Source organism: Rhinolophus sinicus, chromosome 1, assembly GCF_057876585.1.
Source record: "Rhinolophus sinicus isolate RSI-liver-muscle chromosome 1, RSI-T2T, whole genome shotgun sequence".
NCBI classification, from domain to species: Eukaryota; Metazoa; Chordata; class Mammalia; order Chiroptera; family Rhinolophidae; genus Rhinolophus; species Rhinolophus sinicus.
In genome coordinates this window covers 53,583,056-53,604,045 of record NC_142501.1, presented here as the reverse complement: position 1 = coordinate 53,604,045, position 20,990 = coordinate 53,583,056, and the positions used below count along the sequence as shown (strand labels likewise).

The following is a 20,990-nucleotide window of genomic DNA, read 5'->3' as shown; positions in this document are numbered from 1 at the left end:
GGTGAACACAAGCATAAGTGTGGGTAGTTAAGAATTGACTCTATATTCTTGGGTCCGTCTCATAGGAGTTATTCTGAAACTAATATCAATAAGGCCCTTAGCAGCCATTTCTTTAGAACTTTCTACACATCTATTTTGTGTATCTGAAACATGATATAAAATATCCAGATACCCCAGTCCTGAGTTCTCCGACCTCTGGCAGCAGGCAAGCCCCTGATGCTGCTTGGTTTTTGATGGTTCCTCTTTATCCTAGGTAGTTGTTGAAGGAGTCATAAGGAAGGGAGTGAAGGATGAGTGTTTCCGAGTACTATGTTACTCCCTCGGTCTCAGATTCCAGGAAAGGCTAATCGTTGTTATGTTGGTATGCAGTATGTCACAGTGAAACCCAGCCAGAGCGAGGTGCTCAAGGGCATGTTCCTGCCATCCTGTTCAGGCTGTGGCACCCCACAGATCCAGCAGGCCGTGGGCATCGTGGGCGCTGTCATCATGCCACACAACATGTACCTGCATTCTGCCTTAGTCAAGGTGAGCAAGGCCCTTATCTCAGTGGCCTCTTGGATAGCTCATGGGATCGTTTCTTGTAGTTGCAAGGGGCACATACTTAGTTTATAACTGTTAGAGCCCTGAAGGAGCAAGGTACCTTTGCATGGTTGGACGTTTATAAACTCCACACACTTGGACTCTGTTTTATGACCAGAGATAACTGACCCCACAGAGAAACTGGGACTAAAGTTCTTCATAAAAGGTCTGAAAGTGCGTCAAGTCTTTTGTGTTTTAATCTCAAGACCCTGGGGGGCCTTGAGGAGATCGGGAGCGAAGAGCCCAACCAACCTTTTACCAGTCAGTCTGACGATAGTTTGCTGGGCGATTTCAGAGACCTTTGTAATTAAGGCTATATGCCCCTTTGGACTGAAGTCAGGTTGTTTTTGTAGGCCAGCAGTTTTTCCAGCCACAATAACTGAGAACTCAGTAGTCGCTTAGTCACTATTTCCTATTTGGGGACTGTGCAATGTCGTCAAAGAGTCATGAAGTCCTTACTCACTTAATGAATGAGGATGAAAGCGAGTTCCCTCACATTTCGTCCGATTGCCCTCTAAATCTTCCAACTGTCTCCAGACCTCTGAAATATTACGAGGAAACTTGTTCCAAATAGTCAAAAAAATGACTGCTGCTTTTGTCTCCCCAGTCCAGGCAGGTAAACCGAGCCAAGAAGCAGGAAATTCGAGAAGCAAATAAGTACTTTTTCATTGAATCCTGCATTGCTCTCTTTGTTTCCTTCATCATCAATGTCTTTGTCGTCTCTGTCTTTGCCGAAGCATTTTTTGGGAAAACCAACCAGCAGGTGGTAAGTAAGCCAGCGTCATGAGTGGTGGTGAATGTGAGGGTAAAGTGAAGGCTGGATGTGACAGTGACCTGGAGCTCAGGGGAAATAGATCTCTAGCCGTAGTGCTGCCCCCTAAATCACTGCACTAGTCAGGGTGCAGTCTGGCGGCTGACCAAGCCTAGACCCTTTTTTCCCAGCTTGTGGCTGACAAGGGAGGTTGCCTTAGACTAAAGATGACCTCATGCTCTTTTGTTAGTAGCTTTACACTTTGGGGCCCTTTTGTTTTCTGTTTATCACCTGCCAGCCTGTTTGCCAGTTCAGCCGTTTGGTGATAAGGACAGATTGGGAGGAGTCAACAAACAGAACAGAAACTATTGCTAGGAGAGACTGTTAGGTCATTTTGAATTCTCTGTCTTCTCAATTCCTGATTGCCTGTCTAGTTCTGGTCACCATCCATAGGATCTCAAATTCCTGGCTCTGCTTTGACTGAGGACTCTATTCTGGGTGTCCTCATTTTTGAAGCCTTCTTAAGGGCCATCTCTTCCTGTCATTATTCAAAATGATCCAACAGTGTACAGTCTAACTCAGTAAATATTTTCGATGTCCTGGGGGTGTAAAAAGACTATGAAGGAAGAGTACGAGTGATCAGCTGCCCGTCTCTGCTCCTATCACAACCTGTATGCAGTGTCTTACCTCCAGGCTAAGTCTCAGATGACTTGTGTGTGATCTGTAGGGAGCTCTTCTTATCTGGTCCTTGCCTTGGAAATAAAAGTTGCTCCTAAACTGCTTTGTGTTCCAGATTGAAGTCTGTAGAAATAGCAGCAGTCCCCATACTGGCCTTTTTCCTGATGACAACTCAACACTGGCTGTGGACATCTACAAAGGGGTAAACCTATTCAGATTTGTGTTCTTTGTCCCTGATTCAATGTTCTTGACATAGTATCTGCTCTTTTGTGTGGGTTCACTTCAGAGCTAAGCATATCTTCTTTAGAGAGTCACTTATTTTAGAGGTCCAGAGGCTAGACAGCATTTCAGACTACGTAGGAAGGAACAGAGGATCAGCTTTAAAAAAAAGAATGGTATCAGCAGTTCCCAAACGTTTGTTGAAAGTATATTGTTCTCTAGGATGTTAATTGAGGTGATTAAAGAGTGTCCCTAGTAAAAGTGTTCTTTACTGGGGCCTCCGTTCCTTTTATGCTGGTTACATTGTAAACCTCCAAGAGCAAAATAGGTATGTATGTAGTATTCCCCAAATTTATTTAACCTTTCTTTTCTCTCCTATTATCTTCCAGAATAGTGTGTTAAGCAGTATAATTTGGGAAACACAGTGTAGACTTTTTTTTTTTTTTTAATATACTTAAGTTATAGATTGAGGGTGAAGGCTTTAGGAGCTTAGAGAAGAGAAAGGACTAGGCTGAGGAATAAAAGACCGTGCAGCAAAATTCAGGTTAAAAGCTTTTAGAATGAGGTGAGGGCCTGACTCCAGCTTCTGGGACATGGCCCGCGTAGCCTGGGTGCATAGCAGAGAAGACAGAGAGAAATGCTGTCTGAGCAGTTCCCCAACACAGCGTATCTTTCTCCCTTGCCTCTCCCAGGGTGTTGTTCTCGGATGTTACTTCGGGCCTGCCACACTCTACATCTGGGCAGTGGGGATCCTGGCTGCAGGACAGAGCTCCACCATGACAGGAACCTATTCCGGCCAGTTCGTCATGGAGGTATGTGCTGTTTGGAGTGGTACAGACAAGAGAAGGAAGTCGCCCTTTTGTTACTTCTTAATCCCATGCTTCTAAGGTTTTCCTGAACCTCTCCAAACCCTTCTCTGTTTCCTGTTCCAGACATTCATCCTCCTTCCATGTTTTCTTCCAGGGATTTCTGAACCTGAGGTGGTCACGCTTTGCCCGAGTGATTCTGACCCGCTCTATCGCCATCATCCCTACCCTGCTTGTTGCCGTCTTCCAAGATGTGGAGCATCTAACAGGGATGAATGACTTCCTCAATGTTCTGCAGAGCTTACAGGTGAGGAGGGAGCTGGGAAAGATCGCATTTGGTCAGGTAGTCTTATGTATTACCCTTAGGGACTAAGCCTAGTGCCGGGTGCTGGGGAAATTTAGAGGAAGAAAGGGGTGTGGTCTTGGTCTGCAGTAAATGTATATGAAATCCCTGGCATCTAAAAGGCTTTCAGAAGTGACTTGTTTTAAAAGCCTATTGAATGGGAATTATAAACTATAATTACATGTAGAACACAAAATTTTCGTTCATTAATCCAAGCAAATACTGAATAACATATAGGACACTGCTCTAGGTCCTATGGACATTAAGCAGACAAGAAGGCAGGTATAAATATTTGTAGACACTTAATGATCACAATTGATGCTGGGTTAATGACAGCTCTGCAGATGTCAACATAACGCCTGAGCATTCGGGATGATAGGAATAATTTTTCACGGAGTAGATGAGGTCGGGTCTGTTTCCCTTTCACTGGCAGTGCTGCTCTCGGGTGATACAAGGATACCCCACCCCCATTGCCCCATCTGATCTTAGTTCTTTCTTTTCCAGCTTCCCTTTGCGCTCATACCCATCCTCACATTTACCAGCTTGCGGCCAGTAATGAGTGATTTTGCCAATGGAATGTGAGTTATTCCTCTCAGTTCCCCAAAGATTTGTGTGTGTGTATGTGTGCGCATGGGGGGAGGGTACCTTCATCAAACAGGCCAGTCAGAAAGTGAGTCATAGGGGTTTGAGAGGTGGTTGCTAGAGCTGCCCCCTCAATCTATGGCTTAGAAAATGGAGGCTGAATGTATTAAAGGAGGGCAAGCACATTTTTCTTTTGTGGGGGAGAAACTTCAGCTTTTAGGGCTTTAACTCTTCGCCTTCAGCCACTGAAGTTTAAAGCACTTTAATTCCGTGTTAAATGATCTGAATGATAAAGGCACACACAACCGTGTTTCCCCGAAAATAAGACCTAACCGGAAAATAAGCCCTAGCATGATTTTTCAGGATGACATCCCCTGAACATAAGCCCTAATGGGTGTTTTGGAACAAAAATTAATATAAGACTCAGTGTTATTTTCGGGGAAACATGGTAGTACATTTCATGTACATCTTTAAAGAAGGTGGGGATTTTTGAAATGACTTGGTGCAGCTCTAAGGATGCCGACCCCATAAGACGCAGTGTCCTTTCCTGTTTGTGGGCAGGTGGGCTGTTCTCCAGTGATTGTGCTGATTCTTTTACAGAGGCTGGAAGATCGCAGGCGGGATCTTGGTCCTTATCATCTGCTCCATCAACATGTACTTTGTCGTGATTTATGTCCAGGAACTAGGGCACATGATATTGTACGTGGTGGCTGCTGTGGTCAGTGTGGCTTATCTGAGCTTTGTGTTCTACTTGGTAAGTCCTGTCGGGAGGGGGCAGGGGCCTCGGGATCAGGGATGGCAGAGGTGGGGCTGCCTAACATGCAGAAATGAAAGTGACCACAAGAGCACACAGCATGCTCTCCAGGTTACTGAGGTAATTTACATGAAATTGTAAAATCATCTATGGTTAAAATGTATATACTTTTCTTTTTTTTTTGGTTAAACAATATTTTTAACCATAACATGTGGTTCCTAAGGGCTATCATTTTTCTGTTTCTGTCAGTTATGTCTAGTTTCCATTCTTAATTCCTTACAAGAGAGTGTAGGAACTGAAAGGAGCATCAGGATGGAAAGTAGAGAGTGGTACAGGATGGGGCTGGAGCAGGGGACTGTGCCGTGTGATTTCGGAGCTTTGGGCTGGGACATGTGGGTTCACAGTGCTGCTCAGCTCTGCCACTTCATAGCTGTCTAATAAGGAAATAAGTAAAAAGTGATGTTCTTGTACTGCATTATGCTAGAGTTGTTAAAAAATTATAGTCACAAAACCATTAACTACAAAAAAAGGAATGTAGAATTATGTATACCCAGGTAATCAAAAATTTGTTAAAAGTCTAGAATAAATTATGTAAAAATGGTAATAGTAGTTATCTTAGCATGGTGGGATTATGGATATATTCTTTTCTCTATTTTCCAGATCTTCTGTAACATTACTTATATTAATAAAAAAATGGCTATAGCGACAATAATAAATCTACCTCCCTGTTCTATGCAGGTTTCTCTGAAAAACACAAGGGTTAATTTAAGGATTAGGGACAGAATTTATACCATGTCGCTACTAAGAATGGTTAAGGATGGAGGCTGGAAACCCACTGCTGATCTTTATAATACTTACCTGGTCCCCATACCAGTGTGTGCCACCATTTAGCTACTTGACTGAGAAAATCACATTAGTGAATATTGAAAAACTGTGTCCTGGATTGAAACATCCCTTTTCTTTTCCTCGGCAGTAAACCTTGGGCATACTAAGATTGTTGCTGGCCCTATTATCTAGGGACTTACTCCAAGGAAACCCAAGTAACTGAATATGTCCTTGACAGGAATTGTTTTAAAAATTCACTGTACAAGTTAAGGGAATTTTTCCTTCATGTAAATTGGTTATGAAGCTGCCAAGTTGTCCTCAGTCAGCCTGAGACGATTGAGATTGCTGAAGACCCATTTGTAAGGCCGAGGGCTGATGCTAGAGTGGGTTACTGCTGTTTAGCTCCAAAACATGTACTTCTAGAGCAGCTCAGGAGACTGTTCAGTTGTATCAGTCTGTCAGTCATTCCACTCATCATGAGGAATGGGGGAGGACTGAAGAAAAGTGGTCTTCAGATAACTCCCAGTCCGGTAAGAGAAAGAAGCTACAAACACGAAGCGGTAGGAGCAGAGGGAACTTAGTATTGAAGCTGGTATGGAAAAAGTTCACCGAGGAAGGCAGATTCCGGGATGTTTTGAAGGGGTTGTGGGCTGGGAGAATGACTTGTGCAACCTTGTGATCGTGACAGAAGATAGGCAAAGCTGGACGTTCAAGGAAGAGAGGTTTGCATCTGAGCAGTGTGGTGTGAGCAGTCACGCTGAGCAAGAGGGCTCTTCAGAGAGGTTGCTGAAGGATGACTACATTTTTGTCTTTCAGATCTGGCAATGTTTGATTGCATTGGGCATGTCCTTCCTGGACTGTGGGCGCACGGTAAGAATCTCTAAAGTCCTGACCGAAGAAACCACCAGTGACTATGCTAAGTAAACATTGGATCAGTCTGTGTGGTCCAGGTAGCCATCAGAGCCAGTGTGTTTCTATGGTTTACTGTGTGAACATAGCCCAAAGTATGTGCCGTTGCACAGACTGCATGTAGGACTCAGCTGTTGGGTGGGGAATACTTTGTTTTATATCTGTTTGAAAGACGGAATTTTTTTTTTCTTCCTGACCTCCTAACCTGGGAACTGGATTAGGTAGGATCTTTGAAAAGCTGACAGTTTGCTGCTATTATTCCAACAAACACTACACTCTTCAGGAGCTGCCCAAGGGCCAGCTTGTTTTAGCCATTAGAGAGAGAAATCTCTGTGCATCGTTCTTAACCAGGCTAGATGTTAAAAAAAAAAAAAAAAAAAAGTTGGAAAATGCAATAAAATTTTCATAATAAAAGGACAGAATGGGTATGCAAATTTGTTTATTAAAAGAGCATGGATTTTCAAAGGCTGAAATACTTATACATACCCTTTCAATTATTTTAATTATTTAAAAAAATCTCAACCAGATTAAATATAAAATTATGAGACATCTACCTCTATCAGGTTTTTAAAGTTATTTTGACTTTAAATTTCTTAGTGAAAGTTAAGAGGGGTGAGAAAGCATAAAGAAGGTGATAAATGGATAAGGACAAAGAGCATAAATCAACCTGTGGGTGGTGATTACTAATCACCTCGAAAATCACTTAGAAGATTTTCCTCAGAGATTGAAAGTTTACCAGGATTTTCTTGGGAGTCCTGATTTTTGTTACTTTCATGTTAATACACAGAGCTTTCCTCATATTTGCTGTCAAGCACATAGAGCTGTAAAATCTTCACCTTCCTCCTCCAGGAGTGTGGTGATAGAAAAGCTGGTAGCATTTATAAACTGATGTTTTCATGGGACTTTGGGTGAAGGGAAAAGACTTGAAAGAGAAGAAGAGCCATCTGTTATATTCCTAAAAGCCACCTCCTACCAGAAGCATCATGTTTTTCTGAAGTATGCCCAAGACGACTTGCAAAGCAGTCTCAGGAGCTGTGGACCTAACCGATACAAAGCTCTCTCAGCAAGCCAGTAGGTTCCACTATGCTTGCAAAGTTGTCTCTCAGCAAGGTTGCACTGGGCTGCCTCTCTCCAGCCATTCCCTCAGAGGGAAAAACTTGGAGACCAGATGGTGGAGCTCTGGAGTCAGAGGAAATGGGTCCCTTCAGCGTGAAGCTGCTGCTCTTCAGCCACTGGCGACATTTTTACACGTGGAACCTGAGACTATGTGGTTATCTCAAATCAAATCACGTTTATCTGGTGGAGATAAATAATCAAGTCTTTTATAGCTGTTGACTTGGTGAGAACAGTAATGGCAATGGCACTGAAGGACTTCTCATTTTGGGGGCTTTCCTTCTGAGTCCTGGTGGATTGGTGTTCTCTGTTCGTCTGAGCACCTAAAGGCATTACGGCAGATATTTTGCACGCAGTTAAAAGTGCAGACTGGATAGACTGTCTTCTGTAAAGCATTAGGGGTAAACTACTGTTTCACTGACCATACCTTTATCTTAGCCCCTCAAGTAATAGAGCACAGGATCATGAAAGACAAATGTCCCTAACTGGTCTTCCTCATATGCGCCCCTTTCCCCTACCATCATTCCCCGCGAAGATATGGGGACTGACATCTAAAGCTGCAGTAGGTCTGGCTACAGTAGGTAAAGGCCAGGTTGACCAAAAAATTCTTTGTAAAGACAATATAGTAACATTTACCTTTGCCCAGAGTCTGAGTGGACCCAGTCAAATCTCAGAATCACAGATATTTAGAAGCCCAAGTGAAAACTGCTAGTCTCCTTTTAGAAGTTATATTTATGACTTGCAATGATGGAAAATTTCTTCCCAATTAAAGGCATTTTCTAACACTATGTGTGTAGTTTTTCACAGTGCTAAAAACTCCCATACTGTTTTCCATTTGGTCCTCTCAGATAGTGGACTTCAGTCTGTACTCTGGGTGCAGTCAACAATGTTTAGAACGTTTAAGTTTTCCAGTGCCAGGTTTTCTAATGCAGTGTGTTTTGGCAGTATCCTTGTGTGGAATGTCTAAGGATATACAATTGTACTTGCTGTAAATTGGTGCTTGTTCTCCATAAATATGACATGAAATAATTGTGCTGCTACAGCATATGAGGAATTAACAGGGATGGGGAAGAGCTGCAGTTTGGCTCCTGTGAGGTCCTCCTAGTGGTTTTAGGAGTGGTTACAACTGAGCTTTTGGTGACCATTTAACAATATGTAAACTTGGTTTGTAATTAAAAACATTTTTCTTTTTCCAATTTGGTTTCCTGGGTATTTTTTTTACCTTGAAAATACTTTATTAATGGGAGTCTCAACATCTTTGAAATACCGAAACACAACTACCACCTGGAATGACATATTAAGCCCACACTGTTAGTATCCCCGATAGCAAGATAAATAGGTTTAGTTCTTAGAAGACTTGATGAATTGTAGACTCCAAACATTAATTTCTATTTACCCACTTAGTCATATAGTTTTGTTATTGCTCAAAGTCACATCATTGCCATATTTAAACTTGATAAAAATTGTAATTCTGCCTTTCTCTGCTCTAAACTGAACATTTTTCTACCAGTAGTCTTGTTTCACCATTGAAATAGGCTTTTAGGAGGTGTGATCACAAAATATGATGAATGTTTAGATTAAAAAAGTATTACCGTCAAAGACACATTGCCATTAATACCCCTCAAAATACTACCCCTCGCTTCGAGTACATTTATCCCATCGTTCTTGCCACTTTCTGAAGCAGTTCTGGAAGTCCTGTTTCGTGAGTGTCGTACTTCGTCCTCCATCATGACAACACTCCGTGTCACACATCACTTCTGGTACGGCAATTTCTGTCAAATAAAAACATTATGGTGTGTCCTCGTCCACCTTATTCACCAGATCTGTCATCATGCGACTTCTGACTTGTTCCCAAAGTCAAAATGACCATGAAAGGTAAATGTTTTGAATTGATTCAGGACATCGAGGCAGCCATGACAGCTCAACTAAAGACACCCACGAAAGAGGACTTCCAGAATTTCTTCAGAAAGTAGCAAGAACAATGGGATACATGTGTTTGAAGTGAGGGGGAGTTTTTTGAGGGAGATTAATGGCAGTGTGTCTTTTACTATAATAATTTTTTTAAATTTAAACATTCACCGTATTGTTTGATTACACCTCGTATATTCTGTATATACTTCCAATAAAAAATAGGAGTATTTGAAAAGAGAAACCAAAATTGTTTAGCTTGAAAATGAATGAGCATTTTGGCAGACCTGATATAAATGAAAGTATTGGCACCACTTAATAAAAATAAAATTCAGTCACAGTGAACTAGCCCTGTCACTAGACACATGACAGGAAAATCGAAGTCAGCACTTAATTTGTCACTAGAACTTCATTGCAAGCTTTCCTGTCTTACAGAAGCTGAATACTCAGGTAACACCATGGAAATAACCTGGCAATTTTGTCCTCCATGTTGTCCTTCCTCATACAGCTCTCCCTTTTTAATTTGGGCTTAGTTTTAAAACTAAAATAGAATGCATAACAATGTGAAGGCCCCGATTTGAAACATTCCCTTTAGCTCTGCCCTCTGGTACACTTTCTGCTCCCATCATTAGGACCAACGAATCGAAATGTGTCAGCTTCTCTTGACACCTTAGCTTTAAAACGGCTAACACTACTATGTGTAGTTCTGATCTGAGCACTCATGATCTCACTTAATTCTTATAACAAGATCAACCTTTATAGTTAAGACAACTGACAGGCCAAAAAAATAAATAGCTTCGCTGAATTTCACATTGTTAGCAGTTGGCATTTGAACTCGAATAGCTTAACTCCAGGGCCCACATTATTGTTACCAAGCCGTCCTATATAATCTATAGTGCACCCTTCGTGCAAATTTAAGACCAAGCTTTGGTGTTTAGCAGCACCAGACACAACAACACATCAAAGCATTTGCTTGATACTCTGATTAGTGTTAGACTATGTTTTAGCTCGGAAGTTGCCAACTGGTTGACTAGTTTTGTGTGGCCTGTGCCAAATTAAAAACAAACTGAATGCTTTCTGGCAGGCGTAGAAAATGGGTAGGGCCCTCTGATCCTATCCCGGCAATAATTTGGAACTAATAGTTAAGTTTACTCATTTGCATTACCTCTAGCCTATTCCTGTACCATTTAGCCTCATTTCTCAAAGTCTCAGTAATATGACAAACTTCTCCAATGAAGGAGTTCTGTAGGTGACATACTCTGGGGATCTGGGACTAATTATGCAACGCTTGTTATGACATAATGAGGAAGTCCACCACCTTAGCTCACTAGAGAAAAGTCTATACTGAGTTGTCAGTGTATCTGACAGTTGCCCTTGATAACTAAACCTGAGATGTAAAACCCTAAAGTGGATAAGGAAGCTGAAGTCTTTGAAGAGCTGTTTTTCTGCACTAAGGCCAGTGTGACTCAGTCATTTCCTAGCCCATTAGTTGAGAATAGTCTTATCTTGGGCTCCATTTGAACTCATCTTTACAGTCATAAGCCTGAAAGGTATTGAGGGCAATTTGTAATACATTTATTGAACACTAACATGAGATAGTATATTACTGTACTTGGAATTTGCAAACATAGCATTTATACCCATTTACAAATAAGTAGGATAAGGCTCAAAAGGACACATGACTTGCTCAAGGTCACAGGAAATGGCAGAGATGGAGCTTGAACCCAACTCCGGTGCCTTTTCCACTATACAATAATAGAAATATTTTTCTCCTGTGGATTTATAGCTCTGCATTCGCTCACAGGCTGTTGTGCCAATGAGCAGTAATATTTCTAAAGCCCTAAGTAATAACAGTTGGGCTAAAATGAGACTCAGTGATTGTTCCACAGAGTATGCAGAGGAGAGAAAAAGTTAAATACAGCTTCACAGGTCCCAACACAAACCATCTGGATTCAGATCTCCAGCAGTAAGGTTTGCAATGTGTTTTCAAAGCAGCTGAAGTGATTCTGATTTAGTCGGACAAACATTGGGGACCCGTAGGTCATCTCCCTCTGAGGACATGCCAGTTTTTTTTGTTTGTTTCTTTTTAATGAAAAACGGCTCAGGTGCCAAAGAGTAACAGGCTCAGGATTTACACCATCTGGAATGTGATTTCTATCATACCACAGTTCTAAAATACAAAAGCGCTCAGTGACTCAGTGCATCTGCCCGTAATATCCTGATGAGACGCATCTTCCCTGAGGCAAAGTGTCAAAGTGCGGATTGGGCTGAAGGCATCTGGCCCTGTCTAAATCCTTAACTATTCCAGCTCCTAGCTATTATTTTATATACCATGAACCATGTATCTGTAAGCCATTTCTTTGCCGATATCAAAATCAATGTAGCAGTACTGAAAGAAGGCCTATATTAATATGCTATTCATAGGTACTTAAATGCCAATTTCAATATTTAAATACTTGCAAATCAATCTAACCCTTTTCCATCTTTTTGTCCTTAGTACCATCTGGGATTGACAGCTCAGCCTGAACTCTACCTTCTGAACTCCATGGATGCTGATTCACTTGTGTCTAGATGACTGACAGCCTGACGGACTGTATAAGAACCACTTTGTCTTAGTCCTTTTGTGCCAGTGACCTGTTCACGTAGCTCTGTTAGTTCAGAGGTGAGTTTTGTTCAAATGTTTTGAACAAAAGGCAAAGATTTCCTCATGGGAAGGGTGTTAAAAGCTGACAGCTTTAAGTGTAGGTCAAAGACCCACCCAACTCAAAATAGTCCTACAACAGCCAGAGTTAATTGATTGGCCTAAGATGGCCACACACCCCTATGGGCTTGTGTCTTAACTTCTGGAATTTTAAAAATATATACTCTGTTTCCCTGAAAATAAGGCCTAGTTGAACAATCAGCTATAATACATCTTTTGGAGCAAAAATTAATATGACCCGGTTTTATATCATATAAGTGCACCCTTCATGCAAAATAAGGGTAAAATAAGTAAAATAAGACCGGGTCTTACATTAATTTTTGCTCCAAAAGATGCATTAGAGGTGATTGTCTAGATAGGTCTTATTTTCAGGGAAACATGGTGTGTGTATATATTTATGTAAACCTGAACATATCAGTTTGGGTAGAGTTTTAAGGTTATAAAAATTGATCTTTTGTATTTTTTTAAAACATTGTTCAGATAAATCAGATATTTGTTTTGTCTGGACCACAAGTGAGAAAAGAAAGGGAGTAATGCTCTTTCAGAATGAACTGGTCAAATTGACTTGCCTTTTAAAGTGGTGCTTGACTATGGCCAATTAAATTTCACTTCGATTTGAATCAATTAGACCCTTAGTAACTACTGATACTAGCACATCATTTCTAAAGAAAACATTTCTTATATTTGGCAGTCATATTTAATCCTGGATATCGGTGTGCTTTATAATTATTACTGTCTTGTTGCTTTTCCTGAAATTTTTTCAGAGATAACGACGGTATGTTCCAAAGAGCTTAATACCTAGTGACAAGATCCAGAAACCATACTTTAACCAATGATTAGTTTTCCATGATGCCTTGTAACTCAGCCCATTCTAGCATTCAAGTTTTAGGTATAAAAAGGAGAAACTTCTAACACTGAACTTTGTAAGTTCTAACAGAACATAATGGAGGTATTAGTTTTTTTTCCTAATATTTGTATAGTCATACCATGTCTTTTCTTCCCACTTTCCCTGCTAATAGTCCAGTACCATTTCTAGGTCCAAAGCTTATTTCCAGGAGTAGCTTATATTTCTAATGTTGAATCTCCTAGGGAATGCTAAGGAGATTAAAAATAATGTTTTAAGGTATTTATACCAAGTAGTAGTATGAGATTAAACTAGACTGCGACTTGGAAGATTACATGACACAAACTGCCTGCCTATTTGTGGGTTACAGATTTTTTTTTTAACCCCCTCTTTCAAACCAGGATTGTTTTTCCTTAAAATTTTTATAATAAAAATTTAATATTTAAAATAGAAAATTTTTGCATAATTATCTGATTGAAAAGTCAGAAAATTTTCCACACTGGCTTCACATTCCTGCATGGAAATGCAGTTGGCTGGAACTGAATGGCAGCTATCCACTTTTAATAGGATATGCTCTAGGGGGGCATATACTCCTTCACTCATTTCATTCCAGCCCCAAAAGCATCGAGTTTGTAAATCCTGCAGCCTTTTGTGACTTTGAGCATATTTTCCTCTTTTCACATGAAAGTTAGATATCTGACCTCTCTGCCTTATTTTAAAACTTAGTACCTTTCAATAAGACTTAAAAAAAAAGAATCCGTACATTTCCTATCTTCACTTATAATAACTTGGCCGTCTAAGAGGCAGGGATTTTTCTAAGACTGTACTTTAAAATTCCCTCATTACTACGTCAGGGGCCCTCGAAACCAGCGGCCTTGTAACCTAGGTTAGAGTCCTTCTGACTTTAAAAATGAAACTAAATTAACATCAACTAGCAGCTTTCACTTGAAAAAGACTTTGAAAATGAGTTTCAGTGTTTCGGTTTCTTTATACACAGATAGCAACTGTAGATGAATCAGTTTGTTGGATTTTCCTTCCTCCCTGGGCAATTTCATTCATTCCCAGAGAATGTTTGGGAAAAGAAAAAAAGCAAAAACAAAAAAATTGTTTTGCCACTCATAAAAAGATGAAGTGGTTGGTTAAAAAGAGATTATATATTTAGGGGATTTCTGTAGCTCTTCTCCACTTTTAACTGTATGTTATTAGGAACAGACGAGAGTTTACAAAAATTTTTAAGTAAACCCCTCAGGTCATACAACTTCTATAATCAGAAAATTCGATAACAAAGCAAACTAATTTATACTAAAATCAGTAGAAGAGTTCGATGTCTAAAGAGTAAGTCTTGGCTAAACTTTTTTGGTAAGTTAAGAACATTTGCTCATTCTCTAATTTATAATTTAAAGATCTGGATTTTTATATCATGTGCCTATCTAGATATTAATATATTCAATTTTAAGAGTAACCTAGATGCTTACACTCAGTTCCTGGAGTTTAACACTGTGGGGTCAATTTGTAAAAGGATGCTGTGACATTGTATACCCAGAATGTCAGAAAAATACAATTAAATAATTGTTACTGAGCAGCTGCTGCGACGTAACTGTGTATCACCTAATATAAAAGGCAGTCAGAGCACATCCAGGCACAAGAAATAGTTTAACTAGCAAGTGAAGCATTAGGGGTTGCAGTAGCCAATGCCTTCTTAATTTTAAACATTATGAAATTAAGCCACCAAAGCTTTGCCCCGCAAGTATCGTGCCAGTTCAGGTTCTGTACGTCACCTATTCACAGGTCTTCCTGCAACAACCCTCCCTCTTTATCCAAGCTAATGCGAGTGAATGAACATCCTGCTTATTTAACTTATATATGATTTTACATTTTATGTTTTTAAGATTTTTATTAAAACATAGCTAACATACAATATTATATTAGTTTCAGGTGTGCACCATAGTTATTCAACATTTATAGACCTAAAGAAGTGATCACCATAAGTCCAGCAACCATCTGACTTTACGTTTCAATTTAAATACAATTTGTGAGTTCTCATGTGTAGCTACTCTTAATAAATACTTTGCATTGCTTTTTTTCAAGCAATAAATACATTACTTTAGTTCTCTCAGAGTAAGGTTAGAAAATTCTGAAGTCTATTGGGTTTTGTGAGAAAAGCCATGTCTAATTAAACACTTCAGTTAATCTATTTTTAATGCTGAGTATGTAATGAGAGAGTGTAGTAGCCTGATTAGAAATATTTTTGTTGTATAATCAACGTGAAGGATGACATTTCTTTTTCAGAGTGTCTGTCAGATGACATTCTATGCCAGCTGTTGTCGATTTTCCTGATCTTCATAGGGCATATTAGATCCAGCTGCTGGAATGTATACTTTAGTGGGATGAAGTAGTTGGATTCTTGCCTATTTTCCAAAGAGGAGAGTGTTGACCAAACTATGTGTACTTGTTGGTGGCACCAGAAGAACCTCATTATAGGTACAAATGACAACTTTTAAAATAATTCTGTGTCTGTGGAGAAAAGTATATATAATACACAGAACAGTGGGTTAAGATCTAGAATGCAGGGGCCGGCCCGGTGGCTCAGGTAGTTAGAGCTCCATGCTCCTAACTCCGAAGGCTGCCATTTCGATTCCCACATGGGCCAGTGGGCTCTCAACTGCAAGGTTGCCAGTTCAATTCCTTGACTCCCGCAAGGGATGGTGGGCAGCGCCCCCTGCAACTAAGATTGAACACGGCACCTTGAGCTGAGCTGCCGCTGAGCTCTGGGATGGCTCAGTTGGTTGGAGTGCGTCCTCTCAACCACAAGGTTGCCGGTTCGACTCCCGCAAGGGATGGTGGGCTGTGCTCCCTGCAGCTAGCAACGGCAACTGGACCTGGAGCTGAGCTGCGCCCTCCACAACTAAGACTGAAAGGACAACAACTTGACTTGGAAAAGTCCTGGAAGTACACACTGTTCCCCAATAAAGTCCTGTTCCCCTTCCTCAATGAAATCTTAAAAAAAGACATATTTTCAGATATTCCGACCTCTTTCCTTTCCTCAAATACTAGACTTCACCTTGCTGTCAGAATAACCCTTCACTAAAGTAAACATTAAGGAAAGGGAAATCAGTACCACAGGTCATCATACAGTGCATTTTCAATTTTATTTTAGTGAATCTTTTTCTTTCCTAGGCTTGGGTGCTAAGGGATCAAATCTGAGTCAGGACATTTATGACTTCAACAAAGTCTAATATTTTTAGAACCCTAGGGCAGGTACAGAGGAATTTGAAGCCACAGGCACACTTAACATTTTATGTCTACTTTGGTTTCTTGTGTTTTCTACAGTGGCATACTAGATTAGCAATAGCACATCTGGAGTAAATCTTTTCACCCCCACAATATTGCCATCTGGGAGAAAAGGGATTTTTTTTAAGCAATTTACCTTTGTACTTACAAGAAATGTACAAATGAATACACAGATATTTAAATGTTAAACATTTATGTTTGTGGTAAAGTAGTCAAGTTTCTATATAATAGTAAGGTGCACAGTGGTGAACCAAATTTAAATAACATGACCATTCTCCTACTGTAATTATTGCCCATTCTAAAAAGGAGTTTATGAGAGCCTTACTTACCTTGCCCTATTTGAAGGGAATCAAGCAACAAATAGACTGTCGTATTTAATATGGATAAAGAAAATTCTTCTGTAGCCACTATATAACTAATTCTACTTTTCAGATTGATTTGACATAATATAGATTATTTTCTGCTACTAACTATAAAATAAAAATGTTAAAAGTTAAAAAATCATGTCATAAGTTGTGAAAGACATCAACAAAGATATTTTTGAGTTGACTATGATTGTCGGTTTGGAAATCAACTTCTTAAAACATCAAAACTTACTATACAAGGCTATGAGAATTCTGTCTAAGACTTCTGCAATACAATTTGCTATATATTGAAAACTCATTCTTCATAATAGTTTTCAGAAGGCTTCTTGTCTGTTTCGTATGTAGCTTCATTTTTTGGACACATTGAAGAATCGAGGTCTGATGTAATCCTTATACATAGAATAGAGAACACCTAGAAACAAAAAGATCTATATCAATAGAGTGTCCGTGGGAAACAAACACTGAATTTCTTCTACTTGCATTTCCTTTCCCCAAAACTAGCCCACAATTTAAAAACAAACAAAATACCTTCCATCTTATTAATTTTTGACTTGGGTCATACAAATGGTTTCAGAAAAAAAAATTTTTTTAAACTAAGAGCCGTTTAAGATCAGTATAAATCTGAGCTCATGATGTTATTATGCCACCCTAAAGTTTGAATTTTGAAATATTGGTGAAAAAGGAAAATGGCTAGAGATTAAGATAAAAATAATAGGCACCTCAATTTAGCAAACATCTATCTGTTCAGTGTCTACTTGTACTCAGTATCCTGAGGAAAACAGAAACTAATGGATCCAGTCCCTGCTTCTAGGGATTTACAATCTAGTGGGTGAAATCGCTATGAGTTTAGGTAAATAGATGTATGTCTTCCCCAAGGTGAGGTCTCCTAGGGCCATGCAGAAAGGTGGAAGTAGCCTGAGGAACAGAGGGGCTGCTTCAGTGAATTCCAGGGATGTCAGCAAATGAATTTACACCCAAAGGAGTCACAGAATTAAACTACAACTCATCCCCCCCCATCCATATCAGTTATCAGGCATTAGCTATCTAGTAGATTGTCTAAACTAAATCCTTTATTCAGTTTCCCTCCCTTTCTGACACTGCTTGTTAATATCTTCAAAGTGCATGGAGGATAAAGTAAGTTCTCATCTCAACGTGATAGCAAAGTGAGGCAGGTGTCTGCAAAATTTTCTGAAGAAATAATGTGATAACTATCACAGATGCATAAAATGCAAGACAAAAAAAAATTTAAACTTGAATAATAGTGGTATTTGTGGAAATAACATTCTCAGATTCAGAGAGAATTACAGGACTCATTTCCCTGTACTTCTTAGGCACAGATAATTCTTCTTGCCTACCTCTTAAATGTTGGTCTTCTCTGGAGTTCTGATCTCGACTCTTTTCTCACCTCATTCACACCTGTTGCTTCACTGATAAGCAAGTTAGATCTCTAAGTTAGATCTCTCTTCTGAGTGTGAGACCCTTATATATTCATTGTACCATATGTAATATTTCCACATCCCATAGGGAGGTGGCCTCCAAACTTTTAAATGGTGCACAAGTAAATATGTTGAGCATGCCCCTCAAGATGTGCATTTATTTATAAACAGTATAAATGTACCATGGTCAGTCTATATATTAGTAAAGCTTTTTTGTAGTTAAGATAAAAATATTTCTTCCCACATTCCCATGGATCTCCTATACATCTCCTAGGGTATGGGTACTCTGATTTGGAGACATCTGCCATAGGCATCTCAGTCAGTATAATGTAAGAGTTCGGGCTCTGGAGTGGATTGTCTGTGTGACTGCAAACAACTAACTCATCCTCTCTGAGCCTCAGTTTCCTTATCTGTAAAATGAGTCAATAACAGTACCTACCTCACAGAATATTGTTGTTTAATAAAGACTTTGGTCTTTGTTCTGAGTTCCTGGTATAGATCTAAAATGCTTGGAATTTCCAGTAATAGGAGTGTCTTTCTTCAGGAGCCCTGTGGCTCCTGAATTTATGCTAATCAGATGACTCATTAGGTGTGCTCCTAGGTAGCATCAAGATGTGGCTAGTCAGCCAGAAAGACCAACTATGTGGCCAGAGGGTTCTTAGACCTCCCGGGAGGGGAGTAGGACTGGAGATGGAATTCAGTCACGTGGCCAGTGATTCAATCAACCGTGGCTACATAACGAAGCCCCAATAAATGCTCTGGACACAAGCTCAGTGGAGTTTCTTGGTTGGTAAACACATTGATATGCTGGGAGGCTGACATCCCTGATCCCATAGGGAGAGGGCATAGATAGAAGCTTTGAGCTTGCGACCCTCCTAGGCCTTAGCCTATGCGTCTCTTTTATTTGGCTGGTCCTGATTTGTATCCTTGTATCCTTTATAATAAAACTGTAATTGTAAGTATACCGCTTTCCTGAGTTCTATAAGTCGTTCACATGAAATAAACCTGAGGGAGTCTTGGGAACCCCTGAATTTGTAGCCAGTTGGTCGGAAGTGCAGGTGGCCTGGGGACTCCCAAAGGCTGGGGTCTGAAGTGAGGGCAGTCTTTCCGGGAACTGTGTTCTTAAACCTGTGGCATCTGATGTGAGCTTCTGATGGTTAGCATGAGTGTTGGATTATATGGGAGTACACTAGGTGGTGTCAAAATAGGTGTTAAGATTAAATGCGATGCCGATACATAACCGCAGTTAGAGCGGCTTGCACACCGTAAGTACTCCTTCAGTGTTAGCGCTTACTGTTTTGTGCAATATGCGCTTCTCCTACCAAACCTGTTCTTTATATTAGAGAAAGGCAGACCTTTCCATCGGGTTGCCCAAACCACAAACCTAGGACTCAACCTTGATTCCTCCTTCCTTTTCCCAATCACTTGGTTGCCGAGTCCTCATTATTTCTGGAATCCATCTCCTCCTCTCTATATCCACTGCCTTAATTCAGATCCAGTTCATCATCTAACTTTTCTGTCTTTTTTGCTCCCCTCCTTTGCAAATCATCTCTAATCATTTTCCTTTTCCTCTTAATGTTTTTTCCATGGTGAAATATAATATGCCTGGAAAATAGTACATAAAACTTAAATGATCAGATTAACAAGTAGTTGTAGAGTGAACACCTGTAATAATGGTTCAAGAAATAGAATATTGCAGGCATCCTAGAAGCCTCCCGGTTTCCTTTCTGACCACATCCCCTTCTTTTCCATAGGTAACCACTGTTCTGAGTTTTCTGATAAGTTTTCTTCGTCGTCGTTATAGAGTGACTGTCTGTTCAGCATCCCGAAACAGTTTGACATTGCCTATTTCTGATCTTTCTATAAAGCAGGCATCTTTCTAAACTGCCTTTCTATGTTACTTCCTTTTAAACCCTTCGCTGGCCCACTTGTTACTCCTCAGATCACAACCATGAAAATCATTTGGGGATTTGTTTTATATTAGTTTAGCTACGCTTTAGCTGTTTTCCAGCATTCCCTTCCCTGCGTAGTTCTGGGTTAGTTTGGCTCATGAGACCCTTTGCTTGAGACTCGAAGGTGAATGTGGAAGCAGCAGCTGCCGTATCCTTTTTACATGTGGAAGGCTTGGTGCAGGGCACACGGCACTACTCCAGCTGCTCATGTGGTTGTTTATCTGTGGGCACATCTCGCTGTTGCTGGGCAGCGTTCAGGTTCACAGATGCTCCAGCTCCTTCTGCATCTCCTCCCTTATCTTCTCTGGCTCCTAGGCCCTGTGTGGATTAGCTCCAGGGCTTCTACAGGTCACAGCATAATCAACGTTGGAGTCAGTAAGGGACTGACTCAAAGTCCTGTCTGTCTTTGTGGGTTTCTGTGCATCTTTGCAGATTCTAGTTTATTTCTCCTTCCCAACTGCTTCCTTGCTAACTTCAGGCCCCAGCATGAGAAACATAAGCAACAGGCCTAACATGGACAGTTTAACCAGCTCCCCAAATTGCTTAAGATCCTATTTCTATAATAAGTCCCTTTGTATATATCATCTCGAGTAGATTTGCTTCTCTGATTGAACCCTGACTGATACAGCATTTGGTACTGGCAGCTTCTAGAGGAACATAACCATGAGGATAGGCCCTTTGAATTGGTTCTGGATTATCTGGAATTGGTTTTCGGGTCTAATTAGATTTTTAAAAATGGCTATTTCCCCCCAGTGGTGACGATGTTACTAGCATTCCATGGCAGGCAATAGCAAAACATTTGTTTAAATTACCGCCTGTAGATTCCTTTAATCGGGTGCTTATAGAAAGCCAGGCTTTGGGTGATCAACTATTTACTTCCATAGACTATGTAGTGGAAATAAGGAGCATCATAAGCTGGGTTACTTCTAAGTGT

The 20,990-nt window shown here is 40.2% G+C and overlaps 2 protein-coding genes across 10 annotated transcripts in view; one reads left to right on the top strand and one right to left on the bottom strand.

The window, feature by feature from the left end:
* The window catches only part of SLC11A2 (solute carrier family 11 member 2), a 49,520-nt gene that overhangs the window by 17,694 nt on the left and 10,836 nt on the right, over positions 1-20,990 (top strand). For 4 of the 9 annotated variants that reach the window (XM_019724561.3, XM_074325686.2, XM_088799346.1 and 1 more), the window contains exons 9-17: positions 370-525; positions 1,187-1,345; positions 2,124-2,210; positions 2,920-3,039; positions 3,191-3,340; positions 3,881-3,954; positions 4,559-4,712; positions 6,354-6,407; positions 11,965-14,935. In XM_019724561.3, the coding sequence (XP_019580120.2) occupies positions 370-525; positions 1,187-1,345; positions 2,124-2,210; positions 2,920-3,039; positions 3,191-3,340; positions 3,881-3,954; positions 4,559-4,712; positions 6,354-6,407; positions 11,965-12,042 (1,032 nt within the window). In that variant the 3' untranslated portion in view covers positions 12,043-14,935. The other 5 variants (XR_012493974.2, XR_012493970.2, XM_074325687.2 and 2 more) reach the window with 3 other exon arrangements.
* The window catches only part of TMT1A (thiol methyltransferase 1A), a 40,759-nt gene continuing 36,711 nt past the window's right edge, over positions 16,943-20,990 (bottom strand). Inside the window, exon 4 of the mRNA XM_088799413.1 lies at positions 16,943-17,080. Coding sequence (XP_088655539.1) covers positions 17,016-17,080 — 65 coding nt within the window. The 3' untranslated portion in view covers positions 16,943-17,015. The remainder of the gene's footprint in view (positions 17,081-20,990) is intronic.